General features: G+C 43.8%; 1 protein-coding gene across 1 annotated transcript in view; it reads left to right on the top strand.

The window, feature by feature from the left end:
- HMCN1 (hemicentin 1) overlaps window positions 1-26,886 on the top strand; it is a 688,208-nt gene that overhangs the window by 130,081 nt on the left and 531,241 nt on the right. The window contains 1 exon segment of the mRNA XM_029617466.1: window positions 14,210-14,280. Within this exon segment, the coding sequence (XP_029473326.1) occupies window positions 14,210-14,280 (71 nt within the window).

The following is a 26,886-nucleotide window of genomic DNA, read 5'->3' as shown; positions in this document are numbered from 1 at the left end:
TGGTGATGGCTGCAATCTACCCCCTCACCACTCCCCCTCCTGATATGACAATCTAGGGCCTCATTGCTCCAATTCATTCCCTGACACCAAGAAGAATGTACCCCTGGCAGATACCCCTTGACTTCCTGACACCAAGATCAAGGGTCTTCCTTGTCTTAGCTCACCTCCCTCTCCCTGCCAGGTTCTTCCCTTCAACTATTCTTTCTGATGATGCCAAAAGATAAGGGGTAGGAGAGAGTAAGACTGCCATCAAATTCCAAAACGATGCAGGGCAAAGAAGTTGAAGTCAGCTGGTGCCATTTTAGGATTTTGTGGCAGAGGTCAGGAATCCTTCATAATTTCTCCTGCCTTGTTATGTTTTGTTATTGTTTATTTCTATGCCACTTATGTCAAAGACCCTTAGTGGCTAACAAGGGAGCATGTACTATTGTAAATATACACTTTAATATAAGACAAATAATTTAACATTATAAAAACGATGGAACAAGTGTGATCATGACATATAAAAACCAAATTAAAACATCAAGTGATAAAAACATTCTCATAAATTCAATAATAAAAAATACACCATAGATTTAAAATAAACATATTCTGAGGAGTTCAGTAGTGAAAACTGGCCATAGATTTTAGGAAAAATCCTCTATGTAGAGAAAGGTTTTTAATTGTTTTCTAACAGGGTCATTCTTTAAAATGTGATGGGCCGTCACCGTGTGCACGCGATAATGGGCGCATCACGGCATTAAAATTTAAATTAGGAGAAGGGGTGGAGTTAGGAGTTTGGACAGGGTTAAGGCTAATGAGATGGCAGCACCGCCGCGGGCGATAAAGTTTTGGACATTATCGCCGGCAGTAACGTGGGAAATAGCAGCACCTTTTGCCGTGGCGCTATGGGGGAGATAGTGTGCGGCATAACTGCACCTGCAGCGGACAAAATCCGCACTGCCACAGTGCAGCTGGCTGCACACTTTCGTCCCTGCCCCCTCCCCATTTTTCACTGCAGCTCATCATTCCGCTATATTTATAGGCCTCAATGACTTAGCACGTTGGATCAAACGTAATTTCCCTGGAGTGGCAGAATGGCTGAGAAATTGTTTGCACTAGCCAGCAATTTACTAATGATCTTGAACTGAATGGGAAGCCAATGAAGATCTGCTAGTGCACGTATGGAAAGACCAGAGATTAAATGGGTATTGGTTTAATGATGTTCCAGGAAAGACCTATGTACAACTTGTTGCAATAATCAATAAAGGGCATAATTATCAACTGAACAACTACGGAAATCACTCGGATGTAGGAAAGGTTAAAGTGAGCGTAATAACTATAGCTTATAAGGTCCTGATTTAATTATAGCTTTAATTTGAGGAATGAAAGACAATGTTGAGTCAATGATAACATCAAGGTTTCTTGTCTGGGAGCATAATTTCACTGTATTCCCATCAATTGAAATGGACACTGGGCTTGGAATAGTATCACAGGGTTGGAGAAGTACAAATTCAGTTTTTGATAAATTAAGAGAACCTGTTTTCACCAAGATGGCTGACATGCATGAAGAAACCCTTTTTGAGGTTTCAGATCACGAGTCTTCAATAGGTTACGAAAACTATATCTATCATCTGTATGTTTTCATTTGGCATCATCATAAGGAGTAGGCAGGGCTGACTTGGGAGATGACCTGGAAGTTGAGGCATGGAAGCTCCTTGACCTTGGTTGAGGGTTTGGGTTGTTGCCAAGGGTACTTTCTATTTGGTTTTGAGGGGATCAGGTAGGGCGCCACTGAAGGCACTTTCTTCTTGGTGTAGGGAGCTAGAGGGATAGATTGGGGCAAAAAGCTGCTTTATTTTCATGTACAAGGGTGGGGGAATTGACGCCCCTACTGGAATTAGCGTTGCCATCTTCAGTATTAAAGATATGTTACCAGGGGCAGAAATGCACATGCACGTCCTTGCAGATACATTATTAACATCCATTCTACTAAAGTATTTACATCCTTTAGTATACTGGATGTTAAATTTGCTGAGAGTGACTGGCCTAAAACTAACACATGAATCTGTATGAATGCTGATGTTTATGTGGAATAGTATATAGGCCCCATTGTCAACTTCCTTAAAGAGAAAAAAAAAACAAACCTTGACTGTTTTTTGGCCCTTCCAAATTATTTGAGTATTTATTTTCAATACTTATTATCCTGCACAGTCCACAACATAATTCCACATTCACAACAGTGCATACATAACCACTGCTCTTTTATAAAAGAGCTACAATATATATTTTTTAAGACTTACCATTCTTCCAGTATACAAATTATTTTCTTCACTCAGCATTATACTACTGGAGTACTTTTTGTGCTATCAATGATAATGTATGTGCAAGTTTCCAATCAATATCACATATGTGGATCCATCACCACTATAACAGCTGCCAGGAGAGCTGATTTTACAAAATACAGTATATTAAATTCAAAGTAAAATATTTACCTTTGTCTAAATAGAGATAGAGTGCATCTTATTAGTCAAGCTTCTGAAGTGCTATTTTGGATTTGCTTTTATATATTAGCAAAGGTATATTTTAACAAAATACTGCAGTGCTTCTGAGCTCTTTTGAGTCAACATCTGCCACATTTTTTTTATTTCACTGAAAAATTGTCTTTAGTGTAAACCTTGTCTTTGTTATTTACTGAGTCCTGTTTAAAAAAAAATGAAGAATCAACATTATTAATCACTGTCAAATACATTAGCACGCGGTTTCCTAGCCATGTTTGGTCAGTTGCTTAGGGGACAAGCCCAAACACCATATTGGTTGAGTTAAGTTGGGTTTTGTGGTTTTATAATTTAAGGAGCCCACTTCTTCTGTTAGCGTGCAACCTTTCTTCGTGAAATGTTTCCCATCATATGTAATCAGTTGTCACACACAAAAAAAATCCCTATGGTTATTTTGGGAGTTTGATTTCATATCCAAAACAATGTAAAAAATGCAACAGAATAATCAATGTTTTGAAGTGAGTGAAATACACTTATGTGTAGGCTCGTGTTTCATACTTGTTGAAAAGTTGATGGGACAAAAAAAGCTGCAAAGGATATTCATATCTGTAATTAAAATGAGTGTATCGTTTAAAGCTTCAGGAAAAAAAATAGTGCTACATGATGGACTCTTATTTCCCCAAATTTGCATGGCATGTTTTCTTTCCCTTTGAAAAAGCACAGAACCCAAAACACATGAGAAAATCTAGGTCTAAAAATGAGCAAACTCTTTTTCTGGCTCTGCACGCTTCTCACTGCTTGCAGAGTTAAAATGGTTCATCCTGGTTCAAAAAAGGTTTATTAGAGTATTACACATTTTTACTTGAACAAATGATTCTAAAAAAAAATCTAATATTATATCCACAGTTGACCTCCGGTCGCTGAAAAAGTGACATTACTTAAATGTTGTCTGCTTCTAGGCTATTTCAAGTCATTTTTTCAGCAACTGGAGGTCTAATGTAGCTATAGTATTGGATTTTGAAGAGCCTTCTGTTGAAACTAAATTTGTGTTTGGGTGTGTGTATATTCTAAACCTTAGTCTATTGTTAGATGCATTGCCTTCTTATTTAGGCTGATGACATTCTGTGAGTCAGATCCTGTGAATGTAACCTTGCAATATATGCATGTATATATTTCACTTATATGTAATACTGCCTCTGGGCGTTATAAGGCACAGTTTCTGTAATGTCTAAGTCTGCAGGAACATTCAGCTCAATCATTAATCAGTATCAATAATGAAACTGCACAATTCATTAGCATGGTATACCATTAAATTGTACTGAGGGAATAAGCAAAACATGGTTAACTTGCTCATAAAACAACACAAAGCTTCACAGATGTATGCTAAAAGGATTGCTTGAGTTTAGCAACACAATGCTAGAATTCATGGCTAAAAGAACATAAGAACATGCCATACTGGGTCAGACCAAGGGTCCATCAAGCCCAGGATCCTGTTTCCAACAGAGGCCAATCCAGGCCATAAGAACCTGGCAAGTACCCAAAAACTAAGTCTATTCCATGTAACCATTGCTAATGTCAGTGGCTATTCTCTAAGTGAACTTAATAGCAGGTAATGGACTTTTGCAAAGTCCTTAAACTGCAAACAACCTCTCAGCTCACATGTCCTACTGTGTAGCTGAGGTAAATGCTGGATGACGGGAAAAGTTGTTGCTGCTACTTATGCTGGTGAATTGCTCGAATACATACTCCAACAGTCTTCAGAAATGAAGAAGACCTCTGTCTCCAAGACATCAGGCAATTCTGAAGTCTTCACAGGGCATAGGTCCTTAATTGCAAACACATAATAATTCTTAAGCATTTCAGCAGAGCACATCCAATTATATATCTATCTTTTACCGCATCAGCAAGCCTGATGACGTGCCTTCTTTAACTCTAAAGGCCGTCTGGACAACTTAATCATTTGTGTTATCAACCCCAATTTTTGTATGTTTTTGTTATTAAAATATAACTTCACAGACATGTAGCTTTCAGAAAAATGACTGTGGCTCTCCGTCGGCGAGAGGCTGCCAGGCACCATGGGGCAGGACGCTGCCAGCTTCTGCCCCCACTGCTTCCTTTAGGCACATGTACGCCAAATATCAGGTCATTTAAAGGGACTGCGGCGGGCAAGTCCCCACAGCCCCTACTGATGACATCACTGTCCTTGCCCTATGTAAGGGCAGCTCTCCTGATGCACTCTGCCTCAGCAACAGGTCCAGCTACATTGTAGTGTGTGTTGCTTCCAGCTTTCATCTGCCCAGCCTGTCTCCACTCTATCTGTCCCTCTTCCTCTCCTTCAGTCAGATACCTGACCTTGATCCTTGCCTGGACTCTCAACTCGCTTGAATGCTGCTGGCCCCTGACCATAGTCTGCCCTTCAACCACTTCCTTACTCTTCAGTAGAGATCTTCGCCTCAGTCCTGCCGACTCTGGCACCCAAAGGCTCAATTCGAGGGTCCACCTGCTTAGAGCCTATGTAACCCAGCCCAAGGGTGCACAGACTGAACAGTTTATTTCAACCACCTTAGGGAGGGCTCATAGACTCGTCTTCAAGCTTTTTGTGAGGGTTTAGCACTTTTTTCCATCAAAAAGTATCACAGTTGATAGGAAATTTCTCAGGTAATTTTAATGACTCAGTGTTGCCACCTTTGTTGGGCCCTTGTTGGAGTGAGTTTTCTCTTCTGTCTTCAGTAGAAATCTGTCCATTCAATTCATGCTCTATGGCTTTAATAAAAAGTATTAAGATCAGATTTAGGGGATAATATTACTTTTATTGTACATGCCTCATTGACTGAAGGCTTATTTCCATTAGCATTAAAGACTGCAGTTGTTCATACTATTGCTAAGAAATTGGGCATTAATCATCAGACTGCAGTAATCACTGCCCCATTTCTTCACTTACCATGTTGTCAATGATAATTGAGAAGGTTGTTTACACTCAGCTACAGGAAAATTTAGATGATATATCATTTTGCACGAGGCACAAATTTGGTTTCCATCCCCATCATAATACCGAATCTACTCTTCTGTCTAATTTCGATCTATTCAGAACTGGCTTTGATTTAGGTCTCAAATATTTTCTAGTGCTGCTGGACTGGTTGGCAGTGTTTGATATGCTTAAGCATTGCATTCTCTTATGTCGTTTCCAATCCCTAGCTATTACATCTACAGTTCATCAATGGTTTACTTCATTCTTTTCAAATCATTCTTATTGAGCAGTTATTGGGGACTCCAGCCCCAGTTTGTTGCCTTTAGCTACTGGAATCCCCCAGGGGGTCATCACTTTCTCTGGTATTATTCAACATGTATATGCTACCGCTCTGTACTGTTCTGTCTCAGCTTGATATCAATTTTAAACTGTTTGCAGATATAGTTTTTCTTTCCCATTACCTCATCATTCAGGGTAATTTTTGACAAACTTTCCAGATGCTTCTCACATTAGTGCATGGCTTTCTGATAATAATTTAGCCCTGAATCTTAAAGAAACTGAGATCATGTTGGTTTCCCATTCAGAGCTTGTTAACTCTCTTGAAAGCTGGTCATTCAATTGCACCATCATTCCTATTAGGTCTGAAGCTAGAGACTGGGTATCCTGGTCAACTCTAAGCTTTCTTTATGCCCACATATTCAATCTTTGGTCAGGGACGCTTTTCATACGCTCCGCTTATTGCGTTCTGTTAAGCCATTTTAAAGCTGGTAACCCAAGCGTTAGTGGTCAGAACAGAGGGCCCACAGAGAGGACTGGACAGGAATATACAAACACAGAGAAACAGGCAAAGATGAGTATAAAAAACAGGCAACATATAAGGAGGCCAAGCAGCCACAAAGCAGAGCAAGGCTAGACAGCCCCAAGAGCCACAAAGCAGAGCAAGGCTAGACCCTAAAGGCCACAAGACAAAGCAAGAAGGCCAGGGAGGCTGCAGGGCAAGGGAAGTGGGCCAAAAATGATGCAGGACAAGGCAGGGAGGCCAAGGACACTGTAGAGCGGGGCAGGAAGGCCAAAGAGGCCACAGAGTAAGGCAAAGTGTCCATGGCAGGGCAAGAAAACCACAAGGACCATGCAGAAACAAAGCAAGAGGGCCAGAGCAAAGAGCTGAGGTGACCCAATGATGAGGCCCCAAGTGCAGGGAAAGGTAGGGTTAGAAAGGGCCCAAACCAACCAAGCTCTACCCTCTCTCTCTCTGTCCTCTTGCCCACCCCTGGGTCTCGCTCTCACCTCCTCCAGCCTCTCTGTCTTCTCTTACCCCCCACTCTTCTCTTCCCCCATCATCTTTCTCTTTCTCTCACTAGGAGCAGCCCAAAACAAGTGCCCAGATAGGCACTTCAGAAGCTGCAAAGTGAAAATATTGTGGGTGCGAAACATTTAATGTGTATTGCAGTAAAATACCTATATGAAGTGCTAAAAATGGCGCACGTTGCAGTAAGTAAAAAATTACCCTAACCATCCCCCCCTTTTTTTTTATTGCGGGCGTTATTCATGCAAAATTTTGGAGGACCATTTATAAGTTGGAATGAAATTTGATCCTGCCACCCAGAGAGATTCGTAAACCTATCAGAGGTCAAGTTAGGGGAAAGGATCTTCATCCTTTCCTGGGAGGAGAAGAGAGGAAGAAGGAAGGAGAACAGTGGCGCCCATCTGATGTTAACCACTTGAAATATTCAGATATTTTTGCGAGGATTTGGAAAGTTAAAAAGTATAAATATGATGAGAATTGAGCTCTTGGCTACTATTTTTTCAAATCTACTGTGATGGGCTAGCAGTCCGAGACCTGGCTTTAACCTGTATAGGTAAATTAGCCATTTTTTTTCTTCTGTATCTATTTTAGAAAAGACTTGACCAATTTACTCATATATAATAAATAAGCATATTCTTTTACGGAATATTCTTTTGTCTGATTATTGAGCTCTATCCTTATAAAATAATTATTGCTCTCATACAAATACATTAACTCCTTGGAGCAATTATATGTTACCCTTATATGACATGGGGTCCTGCAGAGAAAGAGTGACCTATAAGGGTACTCCTTGTTAATGATTCCCCCCTGTCACTACCTGACAGAGTGAACCTGAGGCGCTTAGGTTTCCCCTTACTAAAGGAGTATACCATTAATCTGGGGAGATTCTGTGCAGAAATAATTGAGAGGTTTGGGTTTTGCTCCCCCATGTGGAAATTACAGATGGTGTCCTAGCTGTTTATCATCCCAACGAACCTGCTATCCTCATAGATTTTTAGTTTGGAACTTGAGTTAACAGGTTGCTCCCTGTCACCTGCTTTAATTTTTCCTAATTTATGGGAAATAAGAAAAGAAGGGTTCCCATTTAGGAGCCAAGCTTCACTAACTCATCTATCCAGCCTTTAAGCTGGTTTGGACTCTCAAGCAAATTTTTGAGAGTTTCCTTTAAGAGTCTGGCACCTTTTCACAGTAGATTGGGGCATCTCCTGTGTAAGGTTAGATCATAGGGGTGTGCATTTGTTTGCAATGTATTGGCAATCTGCAATGTATATGCCATATTTGTTGTATTTGTGGGGGTCACGAAACGTATGGTGAACCCCCACGAATACAACGTATCACTAACGAATAAACCCCCACCCTCCTGACCCCCCCCCCCAAGACTTGCCAAAAGTCCCTGGTGGTCCAGGGGGCCCCTGGCGCGATCTCCTGCACTCGGGCTGTCGGCTGCTGGTATTCAAAATGGCACCGATAGCCTTTGCCCTTACTATGTCACAGGGGCTACCGGTGCCATTGGTCGGCCCCTGTCACATGGTAGAAGCAATGGACGAACAATGGCACCGGTAGCCCCTGTGACTTAGTAAGGGCAAAGGCTAACAGTGCCATTTTGAATACCGGCAGCCGACAGCCCGAGTGCAGGAGATCACTCCAGGATCCCAGCTGGACCACCAGGGACTTTTGGCAAGTCTTGGGTGGATCAGGAGGGTGGGGGGGGGGGGGGGTTGTAGTAAATTAAATTTAAAGGGTTAGGATGGGTTTTTTTTGGAGGAAACGAATAGATATGTAACTAATGAACGGATCGGGGTCCCCCGAGAATGGATGCAACAGATTTGGGTCCCGACGAATACCAAATGGGACGAATCCATCCCTGCTGCACATCCCTATTAGATCATGGATAAAGGAAAGGCTATCGGTGCCATTTTGAATACCAGCAGCTGACAGCCCGAGTGCAGGAGATCGCGCCAGGGGCCCCCTGGACCACCAGGGACTTTTGGCAACACAGCTTGGAGTACTGCAATGAAGGGGGATCACAGTCAGGAGAGACAGACAGATGGAGAGATGTAACCAGGACATAAGAAATTTTTCTTGCAAAAAAATGGCAGAGCTCAGTCTTTTTGAGGGATGTGAATCGTGTCCTCGATCGTCTTAACGATCGATTTCGGCTGGGAGGGGGAGGGAATCGTATTGTTGCCGTTTGGGGGGGTAAAATATCGTGAAAAATCGTGAAAAATCGTGAAAAATCTAAAAATAAAAAAATCGCAAAACCGGCACATTAAAACCCCCTAAAACCCACCCCCGACCCTTTAAATTAAATCCCCCACCCTCCCGAACCCCCCCCAAATGACTTAAATAACCTGCGGGTCCAGCGGCGGTCCGGAACGGCAGCGGTCCGGAACGGGCTCCTGCTCCTGAATCTTGTTGTCTTCAGCCGGCGCCATTTTCCAAAATGGCGCCGAAAAATGGCGGCGGCCATAGACGAACACGATTGGACGGCAGGAGGTCCTTCCGGACCCCCGCTGGACTTTTGGCAAGTCTCGTGGGGGTCAGGAGGCCCCCCACAAGCTGGCCAAAAGTTCCTGGAGGTCCAGCGGGGGTCAGGGAGCGATTTCCCGCCGCGAATCGTTTTCGTACGGAAAATGGCGCCGGCAGGAGATCGACTGCAGGAGGTCGTTCAGCGAGGGTTCCGGCGCCTCGCTGAACAACCTCCTGCAGTCGATCTCCTGCCGGCGCCATTTTCCGTACGAAAACGATTCGCGGCGGGAAATCGCTCCCTGACCCCCGCTGGACCTCCAGGAACTTTTGGCCAGCTTGTGGGGGGCCTCCTGACCCCCACGAGACTTGCCAAAAGTCCAGCGGGGGTCCGGAAGGACCTCCTGCCGTCCAATCGTGTTCGTCTATGGCCGCCGCCATTTTTCGGCGCCATTTTGGAAAATGGCGCCGGCTGAAGACAACAAGATTCAGGAGCAGGAGCCCGTTCCGGACCGCTGCCGTTCCGGACCGCCGCTGGACCCGCAGGTTATTTAAGTCATTTGGGGGGGGTTCGGGAGGGTGGGGGATTTAATTTAAAGGGTCGGGGGTGGGTTTTAGGGGGTTTTAGTGTGCCGGCTCACGATTCTAACAATTTATAACGATAAATCGTTAGAATCTCTATTGTATTGTGTTCCATAACGGTTTAAGACGATATTAAAATTATCGGACGATAATTTTAATCGTCCTAAAACGATTCACATCCCTAGAAAATATGTCTGACCATTTCTATCTAGGTTAAAGCTACTAAAGATTAAGCAAGCTGCTGGTATTTGGACTACAATCTTAAATTGTGGTGTAATATCTTCCCGTTTTTACAAGGGGTTCACACTTCAGTCCTGGCTCAACCTGATATCCTTTTTTCCAGTGCTGGGGACACAGGTTCATGTTTGGGAGAGGATAAAACCTATAGGTCTCTAAAGAGGGCTATTCCTAAAAAGAAAATGTCCACACACCAAAAGTTATGGTCGAAACAGAAAATAGCTTTTTACTGAAGAAAAATAAATTCCTCAGATTATTAGAAAAAAAAATAAAAACAGAAACTGTTTCTTGAATTCCAAAATGACACAAATGCAGATACAGCAACAATAAGATTCCCGGGTCTACCCCACTGTCTCTCTTCAGCTCCATTGAGAATAATTGCAGAATCCCCTTCTTTTCTCTCTCTTGATTACTCACTGATGGCAGGCTTGCAAGAAGCAGTCCTGTACACTGGAATCCCCTTTCTCCTCCCTTTACCAATCTTACAGGAAAACAGACTCTAGTCCCCTTGGTTGCTTCCCTGGTTCGCTTTCAGAAAAAATTCTCATCCAATTCCTACTGCTGACCTAGGCTTTAAGTGATGGACTGGTCTGTCATGCCTAATTTTCAATAAACTCCCAAGGACCTTCCCTTACCAGTATGTTCCTCTTAGCATTTTGGGTAAGAACCAGCAGGGATTCCCTTTACTAACCAACTTAGATTTCTCTGAAGGGATGAATAAACATGTGGATAAAGGTGAGCCATATCTGCATCTGATAAAGTCCCTCATGAGAGACTTCGCAGAAAACTATAAAGTCCTGGGATAGGAAATGAAGTGTTATTGTTGAAAGATAGAGAGAGAGAGAAAAAAAAGGAAAAATACATGGTCAATTGCATGAATGAAAAAAGATAAATAGTGGAATGCTCCAGGGATCTATTCTTGGACCAGTGTTTAACTTATTCATTAATAATCTGGAAAAGGATGCAGTGAATGAGGGGATCAGATTTGCAGAGGACACAGAAATATTCAAAGTAGTTAAAACACAAGCAGACTGTGAGGACCTGCGGAAGAACCTAGTGAGACTGGGAAACTTGAGCATCTAAATGGCAGATGAAATATAAGGTGGACAAATGCAAGCAGGGCTATTCTTGTGGGAGGGAGTGAATAGAGGTGAGATCCAATGGCCTTAAAACAACATGGTAGCCCCTCCGCAACCCCATAATTTCAGCATTCCCGCACCCTGTTGCAGTTGTGTCACACTGGACCCCTCACTCTAAGGTCAGTCTTAAGTGCAAGTGATGCACATAGGGAAAAATAATACAAACTATAGGTACACAAGCTGGGATCTATCCCCTAGATTCCTGAAAATGCTATAATAACGCCTGTGTAGAAAAAAGGGCATGTTTATGGTAATTTTAGAAAGAGAAAGAAAGAGAGAGAGAGAGAGACTACTTATAAGGCCCTCATAGTATTCAATCAATAGTTCAAGGTGAGGTGTTGGTTGTGGTTTAGGGTTTAGGGGCCAGTTATACATGCACAGGCAGACGTACGAACAGCACAGTAGACCTTGGTGAAGATTTGACGTCATTTGGAGTGAGGAAAGTCTCACAAAGATGAGATTCCTACAATGATCTCTCGCCCTAGCTTGATGGACTCTATAACAGGGTACCATCAAGCTAGGGCGAGATAACGTTACGTTATTCTCAGTTTTCTTCTGCATTCCTTTCCTAATAATTTCTAGCATTCTAGTATTGTGTACAGTTCTGGTCACCTCATTTCAAGAAAGACATAGTAGAACTAGAAAAGGTACAGAAGAAGGCAACAAAAATGATAAAAGGAATGGAATAGCTTCTTTACGAAAAAAGGCTGAACAGGTTAGGGCTCTTCAGCTTGGAGAGAGACAACTGAGAGGGGATAGGGGTTTATAAAATAATGAATGGTATAGAAGAGGTAAATAATGGCCGGTTATTTACTAAGGATAAGAGTTTCTTTCTTTCATTTTGATTAGTGCATACTCATTGGTTTAGTGTACACTAAAATGAAACAAAATTAAATAAAAACAAAAGGGTAAATTTTTTTGATTTCATTGTTAACTGGTTTACCCCCTAGTTTATTGTAAACCGGTACAATAAGACCTGGTCTTGAGCATTGGTATAGTAAAAGAATTTAAATAAATAAATAAATAAATTTGAAAACCCCGGTACGCGAGTAAGTGCTGGGGCCTGAAAAGGAGGTGGCGAGGGGTGGGGCTGGAGGCACTGGTACATCGACCATTTCCTGCTGTGCTAGGGAGCAGCAACTTAAAGAACAAAAAAAAGGTACAGCAGATTAGGTTTAGGGGGTGGGGAGGAGAGGGGAAGGGGAAGGGAGGCTAGGGTAGGGGGAGGGAACTGGGGAAACCTCTGATGTGTCACTGTGCGAACCTTGCTAAAATCTACCCCCCTTGTCCGCGCCGTGTGCACATGTGCGTGCAGATTACAAAATCCGGTGCGCATGTGCGAGTAGCCCACCGATTTTATAACATGTGCGCCGGCTTGCGCATGTTATAAAATCACGCGTCCATGTGCGCGCGCGTATTTTTTTTTTTTTTTAAATCTACCCCAAAATGAATAATATAACAAAATGATTTTGGCTGCACCTTTACTTTTTCAAACCATACTAGGAATAGGGCCACTCAATGCATCTAGCAGGTAGCAGATTAAAAACAAATTGGGAAATGTATTTTTTCACTCAACATGCAAGTGACCCGTGGAATTGGTTGTTGCTGCAGGGTGCGCACATGACATAACTGGACAAGCTCCTGAAAGAAAAGTCCATAAACAATTGCTAGCTGGGTGGACATGGGGAAGGCTACCGCTTATCCCTGAAAGAGAGCAAGGAGGAACTGGATCTACTCTTTTCAGTTCTGCAGGCTTCTTCCTAATGACCTGGATTGGCCAATGTGGGAAAGAGGATGTTGGCCTCAGTGGACCTTTGATTTGACCCAGGAAACCACATCTTATGTTCTTAGTTTACAAAGTTCCTTGTACACTCAACTATCAAAATTTTAACATAGAATCATAGAAATGTGATAGTAGAAACAGACCATATAGCCTCTCTAGTCTTCCCATCCACACCAACTATTCAGCTTTTCAATCCTTACCACTCTCTGCGATCCTCTGTGTTTATCGCATGCTTTTTAAAATATCAGATACTGTCCTTATATCCATAGGAAGGCTGTTCCATGTATCCACTATCCTCTCTGTAAATAAATATTTCCTTAGATTACTCCTGAGTCTATTCCCTTTTACTCTCATCCCATGACCTCTTCTTCCAGAATCTTTCTTCCTTTGAAATAGGCCTGCCCCTTGAGCATGGAAACAGAGGTATTTAAATGTCTCTATTATACGTCCTCTATCCCACTTTTCCTGTAGGCTGTACATGTTTAGATCTATAAGTCTTTCCTCTTGTGCTATAGAACAAAAGACCACTGACCATTTTAGTAGCCCCCTCTGGACCAACTTCAGATGCGGGCCCCAATACTGTACACAGTATTCCATGTAGGGTGCATCATGGGCTTGTCCTAGGGCACATGAGGCCAGTGTGTGGCAGTATCATCTTCATCCAGGGTCGCCTGACAATATAAAGCATATATATAAAAAAATGTGCTAAAAAAATATTGCAAACAATTTTGAAATGGGACAGGACTGGTGATTAAGCAAACAAAGGGCGTGGCGATAATTTAATTGTTTGATTAGTTTAGCGATGTATAAGCCCAACATATGATTGTCCCATAGACATGTCTTGAGTCCATTTCAGTGCGCAGTCATTATGAAAGGAGCAACATTGTTATAAGGTTATAGCAAATAATAATCAAATACAAGGGGTAGAACTATTGGCCATGGGCTAGCTACAGCACTGACCAATAGTGTTTTGGGATGGCACAAACACTAAATCTATCACTGGGATGACATGGGGTCAAAGGGCTGGAAGGGAATTAATAATGCATACATGTTGGTGATGAGATTTCTGACGGGGTTTACAGCTTTTCAGTTTTGTGCGCTGACAACAGCAGTACCGGGCTTATGCTATGAGTCCTTCAAACAGTATAATAGAAAACCAAGATGGGAAAATAGATAATTATTTGGTTATAATTTTGGTTTAAAATTTGTTTTGAATGCAGTGATTTCTCATATTTGTATTTTCCTCCACAGAGATTGGTCCTGTAACTATCACCACTGATCCAAAGAAATTTCAGTATGAACTCCGGGAGCTCTATGTTCAGGTGAGTTTGTCTGGTGTATTTCAGATTATACCAGGACGTATTCAGTCCTGGTGCTATACCTTGTCTGCTGCCTGCTGTATTTGTGTTCTAAAGTCAGCTGTTCGGTTTTACTCTAGCTCCTGATTTCCACCCTAGAGTAGTAAATACCATTCTCCAGTCTTTCTAAAGACTTGATCTATGCTATAATTGTAATAGACAGCAGTACTTGGTAAGGTTACGAACCTTCCCTAAATACAGTGGTGCAGCGATGCACTGTAATTATTATTATTATTTTTTTTTTAATTTAGGGCTCTCACCAGCTGTGCTCCATTTTCATAAAATTTAACAATGTATTCCTAGAAGCTGCCCAGAGCCCCTTCCAGCATGTCATTGAAGGGATGGTCTCAGGAAGCGTCTCGCATGATTAACATGATAAAATGACTAAAGCCACAGCATTGCATTTATTGCACAGCTCTGCTCATTCATCTCCCCATCCAATGCATTTTGGTAAATGTGCTCATGTTATTTTTACAAATATTGTACAGCAAATATTCGATGGCAGCAACTGCAGAGATCTGGAGTTTTGGGAACTGGTCACTGTGATGCAGTGTAGAGAGTGACAAGGTCATACATACACTTGAAGAGTAAAATGAGAAAGCAGTAGGGAGAGAAATTAATAGAAAGAAGCATGTGGGCAAAGACTTAGGGAGCCAGAATATATTAAAATTAGAATCGAGCAGCTACTGCAAAGACATGGAGTAATCTAGTATGCATGAAAGGACTGATAAGTAGGGAAAGAGAGGTGATCCTACCTCTGTGTAAGAACTCATCTAGAGGAAAGAGCTGGCACCTCCTGAGTACTGGGAAGATAGTGAGGAAACCCAAGAACAATCAATAGGAATGGGACGCACTTTGAATCTTTAATGAGAAATATAAATGTAAAAAAAATGAACTAAATGGATTAATGATTTTTACCTTGGGAAAAAAGATAGGACAATACTGTACAAAAGTGTAAGGAGGCCCTGCAGAGGCTCCGGTGAAAGCTTATTGATTTGCCTGCGATGAAAGGTTTGATAGAACCTAAAAGGTGAATATTCATACCCGCGCTCGCACATCGACGCACCGATTTTATAACATGCATGCGCCGACGCGCGCATGTTATAAAATCGGCTACCCTTGCGCTCATGCGTGTCCAGTTTTATATCAGCACACGCATGGGTGCACAAGTGCCGAGTCTCGTGCAAAAAGGGGGGGAGATTTTAGGATAAGCCCGTGGTGACAGACTGGGCCTTTCCTAAAACCCCTATCTAGCCTGCCTCCCTTTTCCCCTATCCTCCCCGACCCCTCAAACCCCTTCAGCTCATTTCTTTTTTATACTTAACTGCTTTCTGGCGCAATAGTAAGTTGAGCGCGCTGGCCGGCTGCCAGCACGCGCTTCACCAGGACAGTTCCCTAATGGCAGGGGGAGCACCTGTATTTAAAAGCAGTTTTCAGTTTCTAGCTCAGTAAATGTGGCAGCCCTTCCCTGTCTGCTCACCAGATGTCACTGTGCCTATATAGATTAACCCTTAGGGAGCCAACCATACCCCTCAGACCCTTCCACCTGGAGAGTCTGGATTGGATGCCTAAAGATTATTTAGCCCGGCCATTTTAGAACAAGTGGGGTTCAGTTTGAGGAAACAGAATAAAGGAGTTTATTGATTCCTCCCAGTGCCCTCCCTGCCTGAGGGTCCTTCTTATAATTTACAGAGAGAGAGACTTTTAAGCCTGATACCCTTTAGAGGCAAAAGGGCTCTCATCAGGGGATCAAAGCCCTGAGAGCTTACTCTAAACCCTAGGGGGCCGATGCAATACTTTGGCACAGAAAGCGGGCGCTGAACAGTCAGCACCCACTTTCTTAAAGCGCCCCCAGGTGCCCCCAAGGGGCATGCCATCTTATGGCCACCGGCCGCGGAAAGCCGCGACCGGGGCCGACTGTCATGGTCGCTGGCTGCGGCGATCTGCGGCCAGGACCAAACACTCACCTGCGGCGTCAGGTTGCTTAGGAGGCTCCTGCAGGGGCAGGGAGCCTCCGCCAGCGTTCTCCTCGCGGCCATGGCCGCTGCCTGGCTGACCGCAGGGCTCTGCTTGCTGCTCGGACTCTGCCCCCTTCTTGGCTGCCTTAGACCCACGTGCGCGGCTGAAGATAGGATTTAAAGGGGCCACGACAGGAAGTGTCGTGGCTCCCTTCTGAAACTCCTCCCTCAGGTTCAGGTATTTTAAGGCAAGGTCTGCTCCTCAGACCTTGCCTTGGTATTGAGGTTTGTGCCTGGTTTCCTGTTCTCGTTTGGTTCTTTGTCCCGCTGCTGCTCCTCCCTCCTCGCTGGATTGATTCTGTGGCTCCTGACCTTCAGACCAGCTGTGGTGAGTGCTTGGCGTTGACTTTGGATTGGCTTCGGACCCTTCTCCTGTGTTGTTCCTGGACTGGCTTCGGACCTTTCTCCCGTCTGTTCCAGGACTGGCTTTGGACCGCTCTCTGGACTTAGACCCCTGGACCGGCTTTTGGATTCTTCTTCGACTTCTACTCCCGGACTCCCTATGACCAGCTGGAGGCGCCAGCCGTCTGGAATCCACGACCTGCAGGAGACGCCTGCATCCAGACCTTCAGTAGTCTTCAGGGAATTCTGTAAGTCCCAGCGGCCAGATCCCTACAGGCTCCTCCTGGGGGGATCATGAGCTTCCAGGGTGCAGTCTTCTTTCATCACTCATCTCATTGAGCCTTGCCCTCCGACGGTAGAATCCTAACGGGTTCTCTGTCCGTTTGGATAGTACCACCCTACCTCGGAACAGGGGTTCACCTTCTGAACTCGTAACACGCCATGCAATATTTAAATTAGGGGGTCGCGTTACAAGAAGGTGCTAGGGTCACTTGCGTGCTCCTAACGCCTCCTTGCTAAGGAGAACCCAAATGCTTCGGCCCTCCGCCGGTTAGGAAAACCGACGCTGAGTTTATCGGCGTCGGTTTTCAACTGAGTTATACAGTGCACTTGGCTGAGTGCATTGTATTGCATCACCAGTGATGGATCCTGCTGTGAGGCACAATGAAGACACAAGAGATATCCAGTTTAAGCTTTAAAGTATTTTATGGATTTAAGAAGAGTGGGGGAGGTTTTTTGTATCCCGCTTCCCCACTGGGATTTCAGAGCGGAGAACTTGCCTGATCCCACTGACTTCTCCCCAAGAGAAGTTCCCCAGAAAGATCAGAGAATAAGGATAAAAGAATCTTTAAAGAAAGAAGAATAGGAACAGGATACCCCATCCGTATCTCTACCATCAAAGGATCAGGACGGGCTAGGTGTCTTAGGAGATGACCAAAGTTAGGATTTTACAATAATGCTGAGGACCCCTTGTTATGATATTGAGGTGATTGGTGGATTCTTAGGGGCAACAGTGATAGTGACTCTTACGGGGAGGAGCCCCATAGGGAACTATAGCACCTGGCTAGACTCAGATGCACAAACACAGAGAATATATCTTTATTATGCAGCTTGTATGGTTCACCAGATGTGGCAGTAGAGAGTGGATTAGATAGCAACAGTCTGTGATCCTCAGCGTAGGAGACCCGTCCCACAATGGTGGTATAAGGCCCCGATGCAGATATCCAGTGAGGCCCTGTAGGAGAGACAGACTTGCAGCTACACTCCCTTGTAGCTGAGTAGAGTTCCCAATAAGCAGTAGAGAGAGAATAGGTAGCAACAGTCTGTGATCCTCAGCAGAGGAGTCCCACAATGGTGGTGTAGGGCCTAATGCAGATAGACAACGAGGAGCTGTAGTTGAACAGACTGGGAGAAGTAGTACTCACTCTCTGTAGCTGATAGATAGTGTTCCAGCAAGTAGAAGAATTGGTAGCAGGCACCAGGATAGACACACAGGCCCTCGAGGAGCGAGTACCTGGATTCAGGATAGGCACCTGGAAATAAGCAAAGGGCCCCCGAGGAGAGGGTACCCAAGTTAGTAGAACCCTGGAGGGTGAAGATAGCTTCCAGCAGCAGCAGAAGCGGCAGAGCAGCTTCAGATTGGAACAAATCCAATCCATTGCTAACTCGGCGAGAGTCAGCAAATGGGCAACCTTTTGTAGTTGGAAGCAGTGATGTCACTCGAGGGGGATGCCCCCGAGGTTCGCGCCAACACTGCTATAAGATGTGAGGCGTGCGCGCACGCGTGCCCTAGGAGGCCTCAGGTCAACATGGCGGGACGCTGCGCCAAAGCCGCTCCAGGGACACTGGAGGGTATGGCAAGGAGTCGCTACGGATGGCATTCTCCCGAGGCTGGTGGAGAAGGCTGAAATAGAGGTGAGGCATGTTGGGCGAAGCCGTCTGAGACCGTCGGACAAAACAGTACCCCCCTTCAAAGGACCTCCTCCAGACACCCTACCTGGTCTTGGTTTCCGAGGATGTGAACGATGATACTGGTTCAGCATCTCTTTGTCCAGACTGTTAGACATAGGTTCCCACGAGTTACTTTCTGGTCCATAGCCCTCCCATGACAGGAAGTAATCCCATACTCTGCCTCTCTTCCTTACATCAAGTATAGCATCTACTTTGTACTCAATGTCTTTGTCTGCGTCAACAGGAGGGAGATCTGGTGTCTTGGTGCTGAATTTGTTGAGAATGAGTGGTTTTAGTAATGAGACGTGAAACGTGTTATGGATCTTCATAGCTGGAGGAAGTTTGAGACTGTAGGAGAGATTGCCCAGACGTTGGAGGATGGGGAATGGTCCAACATAGCGTGGAGCGAAGCGAGCAGATGGCAACTTCAATCTAAGGTGCTTTGTTGACAACCAGACCTTATCACCAGGCTTGAGTTCAGGAGCCTTGCCATGATGAATGTCATAGTCTCGTTTTGCTCAGACTCCAGCTTTGATGAGCATCTCCTTTATCTTCTTCCAAAGTTGTTGAATCTCATCGGCAGTGGCTTGTGCTGCCGGGGACGACACTGAAAGTGGAAGTGGAAAAGGTGGTGAAGGTAGTTGTCCATATACCACTTCGAATGGTGTTGATCCAATAGATGTTGCTGGATGAGAGTTGATGGAAAACTCGGCCCACGGTAGAAGTTCAGCCCAGTCATTCTGGCGTGAAGAGAAGTAGGCTCTGAGGAACTGTTTGAGGATATGGTTCATCCTCTCAGTTTGGCCGTTGGATTGCAGATGGTAAGATGAAGTGAAGTCGAGAGTGATATCAAACTTCTTGCAAAGAGCCTTCCAGAATTTGGCTGTGAATTGTATGCCTCTGTCTGAGACGATGTGCTTCAGTATTCCATGCAGGCGGAATATGTGGCTGATGAAAAGCTTTGCAAATTCACTGGCAGATGGTAAGCCAGGAAGCGCCACAAAGTGAGCCATCTTTGAGAATCTGTCCACCATTACCCAGATAGTGTTGTTGTCCCCGGAAAGGGGTAAGTCCACCACAAAGTCCATGACTATGTGAGTCCAGGGCTCATCCGGTATGGGTAAAGGTTGTAGCTGACCCCAAGGACATCCGGGTGGAGGTTTTTGTCTGGCACAGTTGGTACAGGCCGCTACATAAGCGAAGGCGTCTTCTCTCATAGACGGCCACCAGTAGAATTTTTGCAGCTTTGCCAGGGTTTTCTGTTGACCGGGATGTCCAGCCAGTTTAGAGTCATGAGCCCATGCTAGTACTTTCTTCCAGAGGTTGATAGGCGCAATCATTTTGCCCGCAGGTACTGGGTGAGTAGCTGATAGAATTACTCTCTCATGTTCAATGATGTGTTGCGGAGTGTCAGGCACATCTTCAGATAAGAAGAAGCGAGATAGGGCATTCGCTCTGACGTTTTTATTTCCAGGTCTGTACTTTAAGATTAAATCAAACCTGTTAAAGAACAGGGACCACCTCGCTTGTCTACGGTTGAGGCGCTGGGCGTGACGAAGGTATTCTAGGTTTTTATGGTCAGTAAAAACCGTAATCTGGTGTTGAGCACCCTCGAGCCAGGGTCTCCACTCTTCGAACGCCATCTTTATCGCCAACAATTCTTTATCTCCGACTCCATAGTTCCTCTCAGCCAGTGTGAATCGTCTGGAGAAGAAGGAACATGGCCGCAGGATCTTGAAGTCACTGGTTTGACTTAATACAGCCCCTACGCCAACATCAGAGGCATCTACCTCGACAATAAAGGGGCGTGTAGGATCTGGGTGATGGAGACATGGCTTGCTGGAGAAAGCGTCCTTCAGCTTTTGGAAAGCGGTGACAGCCTCTATAGACCAATTGGCAACATTGGCACCCTTTTTTGTCAGAGCTGTTAAAGGCACAGTGAGGAGTAATTCTTAATGAAGGTTCTATAGTAATTTGTAAATCCCAGAAACCTTCTGAGAACCTTTAGACCAGTAGGTTGGGACCATTTCTGAATGCTCTCCAGCTTTTGTGGGTCCATCTGGAACTCCTTGTTATACACTATGTAACCTAGGAACAGTACAGATTCCTTGTGGAATTCGCATTTGGACAGCTTAGCATATAGACGGTTCTCCTGCAGTCTTTGTAACACTCTCTTGACATCCATAATGTGGGTATTCAGATCTTGAGAGAAGATCAGGATGTCATCCAAATAGACAATGGCACATTGGTAGAGTAGGTCCTGCAGGATGTCGTTCATCATGTTTTGGAAGACAGCTGGGATTTTGCATAAACCAAAGGGCATCACCAAATACTCAGTGTCCGTTCCTGGTGTTAAAAGCTGTCTTCCATTCGTCACCTGAACGAATACGAACAAGGTTATATGCTCCTTTAAGATCCAGCTTGGAGAAGATCTTAGCCCCCCTGTAGGAGGTCAAACAGCTCTGAGATTGGTAAGGGACAGCGGTCTTTGACCATGATCTCGTTTAGACCACGATAATCAATGCATGGACGTAGGGCTTCGTCCTTCTTCCCCACAAAGAAAGACCCTGCTCCTGAAGGAGACTTGGATGGCCTTATGAAATCTTTTTGCAGATTTTCTTGGATGTATTCAGACATCGCTTTATTTTCCACCACTGAGAGGGGGTAAACTCTTCCCTTAAGTGGTTCAATATTCATTTTCAAATTGATTGCACAGACATAAGATCTGTGTGGGGGGAGTATATCAGCGGCTTCTTTAGAGAACACATCTTGAAATGATGTGTATTGGGGTGGTAACCCAGGCATCAACGGAGTCGTAGGCATAAAGGGTAATGGAGAAACTTCCTTCAGACATTTGCCATGACAATCTGGGCCCCAACGTGAAAGTTCCAGAGTAGCCCAGTTAAATTGAGGCATGTGCTTTTGTAGCCATGGTAACTCGAGTACTAAGGGGTTCATAGCCTTTTCTAGAATGAAGAAGGAAATGGATTCTGTATGAAGGGCTCCAGTCCTTAAACTGACAGGTTGCATTTGTATTGTTACTTCACCTGGTAAGGGCTCCCCATGGATAGAGGATAACAGAAGCGGAGGCTTCATAGTCATAGTGGGGATATGCAAATGTTCCACTAGATGTCTCAGTATAAAATTCCCTCCAGCCCCGGAGTCCACTAGGGCAAGAGTCTGGAATTCAAGAGGTCCGTTTATTAAGGAGACTGGCAGAGAGAGTGGAGGAGAAGTTGCAGTTTGTTATGGTTATTGATGTTTGGGTTGATCCTTGGACACTATGCCAGATGACCACGCCCATGGGGGGCAGTCCCATGAGGGACCACAGTGTCAGGCTAGACTCTGGACACACAAACACAGATTTGAATCTTTTATTAAACAGTTTTGGAAACCACCAGAGGTGGCAGTAGAGAGTAGTGGATGTTGAGCCCGGCTGGGCAGGTCTCCCACAGAACGCTGGAACAGCGAATCCTCTGCGAGGCTGTGCTGTAGTGGAGAGAGACTGAGAATTATGAGTACACAATGAGAAGAATTCAGAGTTCCAGGTAGAATTAGGAGAAGCTCCGAGACAGGAGCAGCTTCAGACCGGAGCGAATCCAATCTGTTGCCAACTCGGCGAGAGTCAGCAAATGGGCAACCTTATGAAGGAGGAAGCAGTGACATCACTCGAGAGGGACGCCCCCGAGGTTCACGCCAACATTGCTACAAGACGAGAGGCGTGCGCGTGCGCGTGCTCTAGGAGGCCTCAGGTCAACATGGCAGAACGCCGCGCCAGAGCCACTCCGGGGAAGCCGGAGGGTGTGGCAAGGAAACGCTATAGACGCCATTCTCCCGAGGCTGGTGGAGAAGGCTGAAATAGAGGTGAGGCATGTCGGGCTAAGCCGTCTAAGACCGACGGATGCAACAGGAAGTAGTGATGTTACTCGAGGGGGACGCCCCCAAGGTTCGCGCCAACACTGCTATAAGACGTGAGGCGTGCGCGCGCCCTAGGAGGCCTCAGGTTAACATGGTGGGACGCAGCACCAAAGCCGCTCCGGGTGCAGAAAGGATACGCTACGGACGTCATTCTTCCAAGGCTGGTGGAGAAGGCTGAAATAGAGGTGAGGCATGTCAAGCGAAGCCATCTGAGACTGACGGACGCAACACCCCTCTACTCGGATTCCCTCACAGCTGCTTAGAGTTTGCATATAAAAAATCACCATGGACTCTACCTGGAGGTCTTGAAAAAGGACACCTACCTAGTCAGAATTATATCATCAGTCAGATGTAAATTCACACTTTTGGATAATGGACTTTAATTTCTGAGTGTTAAACAGTAAACTTTATTTTAACACCCAGACCTGGTCCTATCTGAGTTCTCTCAACTCACAAAAAAGGGGAGCTAATTAATTATAGAAAAATTTTTGCTCTATTTGTTAATATAATAAATCTATTGTTGTTTTTATTATTATTATTTTATTTTATATTACTTTTTATTTTGTTTTTTATTTTATTATTTTTTATTTAACTTCAAGACTAATTGGCAACATGTAAATGCGCATTGCTTGACAAACCCCATCAGAGATAGAAAAAAGTAACTGCATCAGCAAGCCAGACGGCGTCTCTTAATATTATACAAAGAGCGCCCGGACTTCTCAATCACTTGCAGTTACTTTTCAAGTGTTGTAGTTTTGAAAGACCAACCGGACTGATTTTAAAAAGTCTCGTACAAAGGCACAGTCTATAAACACCGGTCTTGCTGAATCTCCAAAGATGCAGTGACTTCGTTGTAAGAGACGGAATGACAAGCTAAAACTGCGGCTCTACGGCGGCCGAAGTTTCGCTGTAACCAGCTTCATCAGGAGCCTAAGATCACACCATCGTATAGTTCCGTCTTGTCAAAAAACAATGCAATGTGTTTCTAAAGGCACAGCTTATGCTGTTGCAGCCTTTTTCAAGTTGCGTCTTCAATTTCTTGTCATTTCTAATATCTCAGGACCATTCGGTCTCCCGCACAAATTCAAGAAGACAGTTCTTACATCCTCTCACCTCATGGGAAACACCAAATGACTACACACCAAATGACAACACACAAACTGGCTACTTTTTTCCATCATTTGGGCCATAAGTGAGAGTTCCCCCCCCCATAAGAAGTGTTCCCCCCAGGGATTAAAAACATAAGAACATAAATTGCCATGCTGGGTCAGACCAAGGGTCCATCAAGCCCAGCATCCTGTTTCCAACAGAGGCCAATCCAGGCCATAAGAACCTGGCAATTACCCAAACACCAAGAAGATCCCATGCTACTGATTCAATTAATAGCAGTGGCTATTCCCTAAGTAAACTTGATTAATAGCAGGTAATAGACTTCTCCAAGAACTTATCCAAACCTTTTTTGAACCCAGCTACACTAACTGCACTAACCACATCCTCTGGCAACAAATTCCAGAGCTTTATTGTGCGCTGAGTGAAAAAGAACTTTCTCCAATTAGTCTTAAATGTGCTACTTGCTAACTTCATGGACTGCCCCCTAGTCCTTCTATTATCCGAAAGTGTAAATAACCGATTCACATCTACTCGTTTAAGGACTGCTGTCCTATCCTCAGCCTTCTCTTCTCCAAGATGAACAGCCCTAGCCTCTTAAGCCTTTCCTCATAGAGGAGTTGTTCCATCCCTTTTATCATTTTGGTTGCCCTTCTCTGTACCTTCTCCATTGCAACTATATCTTTTTTGAGATGCGGTGACCAGAATTGTAACTCAATAATATACCTGGACTTGACCAACATTACTCAAATAATGATTTTATTTATGAAATTGTAACTGAACTTTATTGGCACCTGTTAGAATGTACAATATCCTAGGTTTACTAACCTTAGTCTATGTGCCTATTTGTAAACCGTTGCGATGGTATATAACTTAGTGACGGTATAGAAAAGTTTTAAAATAAATAAATAAATTGTACACAGTATTCATGGTGCGGGCTCACCATGGAGTGATACAGAGGCATTATGACATTTTCCATTTTATTAACCATTCCCTTCCTAATAATTCCTAACATTCTGTGTGCTTTTTTGACTGCTGCAGCACACTGAGCCGACCATTTCAAAGTATTATCCACTATGATGCCTAGGTCTTTTTCCTGGGTGGTAGCTCCTAATATGGAACCTAACATCGTGTAACTACAGCAAGGGTTATTTTTCCCTATATGCAACACCTTGCACTTCTCCACATTAAATTTCATCTGCCATTTGGATGCCCAATCTTCCAGTCTTGCAAGGTCCTCCTGTAATGTATCACAATCCGCTTGTGATTTAAAAACTCTGATTAATTTTGTATTATCCGCAAATTTGATAACCTCACTCGTCGTATTCCTTTCCAGATCATTTATAAATATATTGAAAAGCACCGGTCCAAGTACAGATCCCTGAGGCACTCCACTGTTTACCCTTTTCCACTGAGAAAATTGACCATTTAATCCTACTCCGTTTCCTGTCTTTTAACCAGTTTATAATCCACGAAAGGACATTGTCTCCTATCCCATGACTTTTTAGTTTTCTTAGAAGCATCTCATGAGGGACTTTATCAAACGCTTTCTGAAAATCCAAATACACTACATCTACTGGTCCATCTTTATCCACATGTTTATTAACCCCTTCAAAAAAAATGAAGCAGATTTGTTAGGCAAGACTTCCCTTGGGTAAATCCATGTTGACTATGTTCCATTAAACCATGTCTTTCTATATGCTCTATGATTTTGATCTTGAGAATAGTTTCCACTATTTTTCCCGGCACTGAAGTCAGGCTCACTGGTCTATAGTTACCTGGATTGCCTCTGGAGCCTTTTTTTAATATTGGGGTTACATTGGCTACCGTCCAGTCTTCAGGTACAATGGATGATTTTAATGATAGGTTACATATTTTAACTAATAGATCAGAAATTTAATTTTTTAGTTCCTTTAGTACCCTAGGATACATACCATCTGGTCTGGGTGATTTGCTACTCTTTAGTTTGTCAATCTGGCCTACTACATCTTCCAGGTTCACAGTGATTTGGTTCAGATCCTCTGACTCATCATCCTTGAAAACCATCTCCGGAACTGGCATCTCCCCAACATCCTCATTAGTAAACACAGAAGCAAAGAATTCATTTAGTCTTTTTGCAATGGCTTTATCTTCCCTAAAAGCCCCTTTAATCCCTCTGTCATCTAATGGTCCAGCCAACTCCCTCACAGGTTTCTTGCTTCAGATATATTTTAAAAAGTTTTAATTATGAGTTTTTCCCTCTATGGCCAACTTCATTTCAAATTCTCTCTTCACCTGTCTTATCAATGTTTTACACTTAACTTGACAATGTTTATGTTTTATCCTATTTTCTTCAGATGGATCCTTCTTCCAATTTTTGAAGGATGATTTTTGGCTTAAATAAATAGCCTCTTTCACCTCACCTTTCAACCATGAAGATAATTGTTTTGCCTTCCTTCCACCTTTCTTAATGTGTGGAATACATATGGACTGCGCCTCTAGGATTGTATTTTAAACAATGTCCATGCCTGTTGAACACTTTTAACCTTTGCAGCTGCACCTTTCAGTTTTTTTCTATTTTCCTCATTTTATCAAAGTTTCCCTTTTGAAAATTTAGTGTTAGTGATATATATGTACTTATTGTCCCCTTTCCAGTTATTAGTTTAAATTTGATCATGTTATGATCACTATTGCCAAGTGGCCCCGCCACCGTTACCTCTCTCACCAAATCCTGCATTCTACTAAGAATTACATCTAAAATAGCTCCCTCTCTCGTTGCTCCATGAAGCAGTCATTTATTCTATCCAGGAATTTTATATCTCTAGCAAGTCCTGATGTTACATTTACCCAGTCAATATTGGGGTAATTGAAATCTCCCATTATTATTGTACTGCCAAATTGGTTAGCTTCCCTGATTTCTCTTAGCATTTCATCATCTGTCTGACCATTAAGATTCAGTGTGGGATGAAATAGTTAGCTGGAGCAGCCCTTGAAAAAAATAAATTAGTTGTGTGCCCTTAGGAGCAACAAGCCTTCAAAAACGGGGTTATATAAACTGTCATTCCCCTCTACAGGGAAAAAGGGCACGGCACTGTGTCTCTTGGAATTTTCAAAGAGAAACTCCATGTGGCATTTCCCTTTGAAAATTGCCTTGCATGCTCTCTGAACATGACCTTCTAAATGATTTTAACATTTAATGCTGACAGTAGAATTGCGAGAAGAAAAGCATTTGTAGAACATGAAAAACACTGCTAGA

The sequence above is a fragment of the Rhinatrema bivittatum genome, chromosome 10, assembly GCF_901001135.1.
Source record: "Rhinatrema bivittatum chromosome 10, aRhiBiv1.1, whole genome shotgun sequence".
Lineage (NCBI taxonomy): Eukaryota > Metazoa > Chordata > Amphibia > Gymnophiona > Rhinatrematidae > Rhinatrema > Rhinatrema bivittatum.
This window is presented reverse-complemented; position numbering and strand designations above follow the sequence as displayed.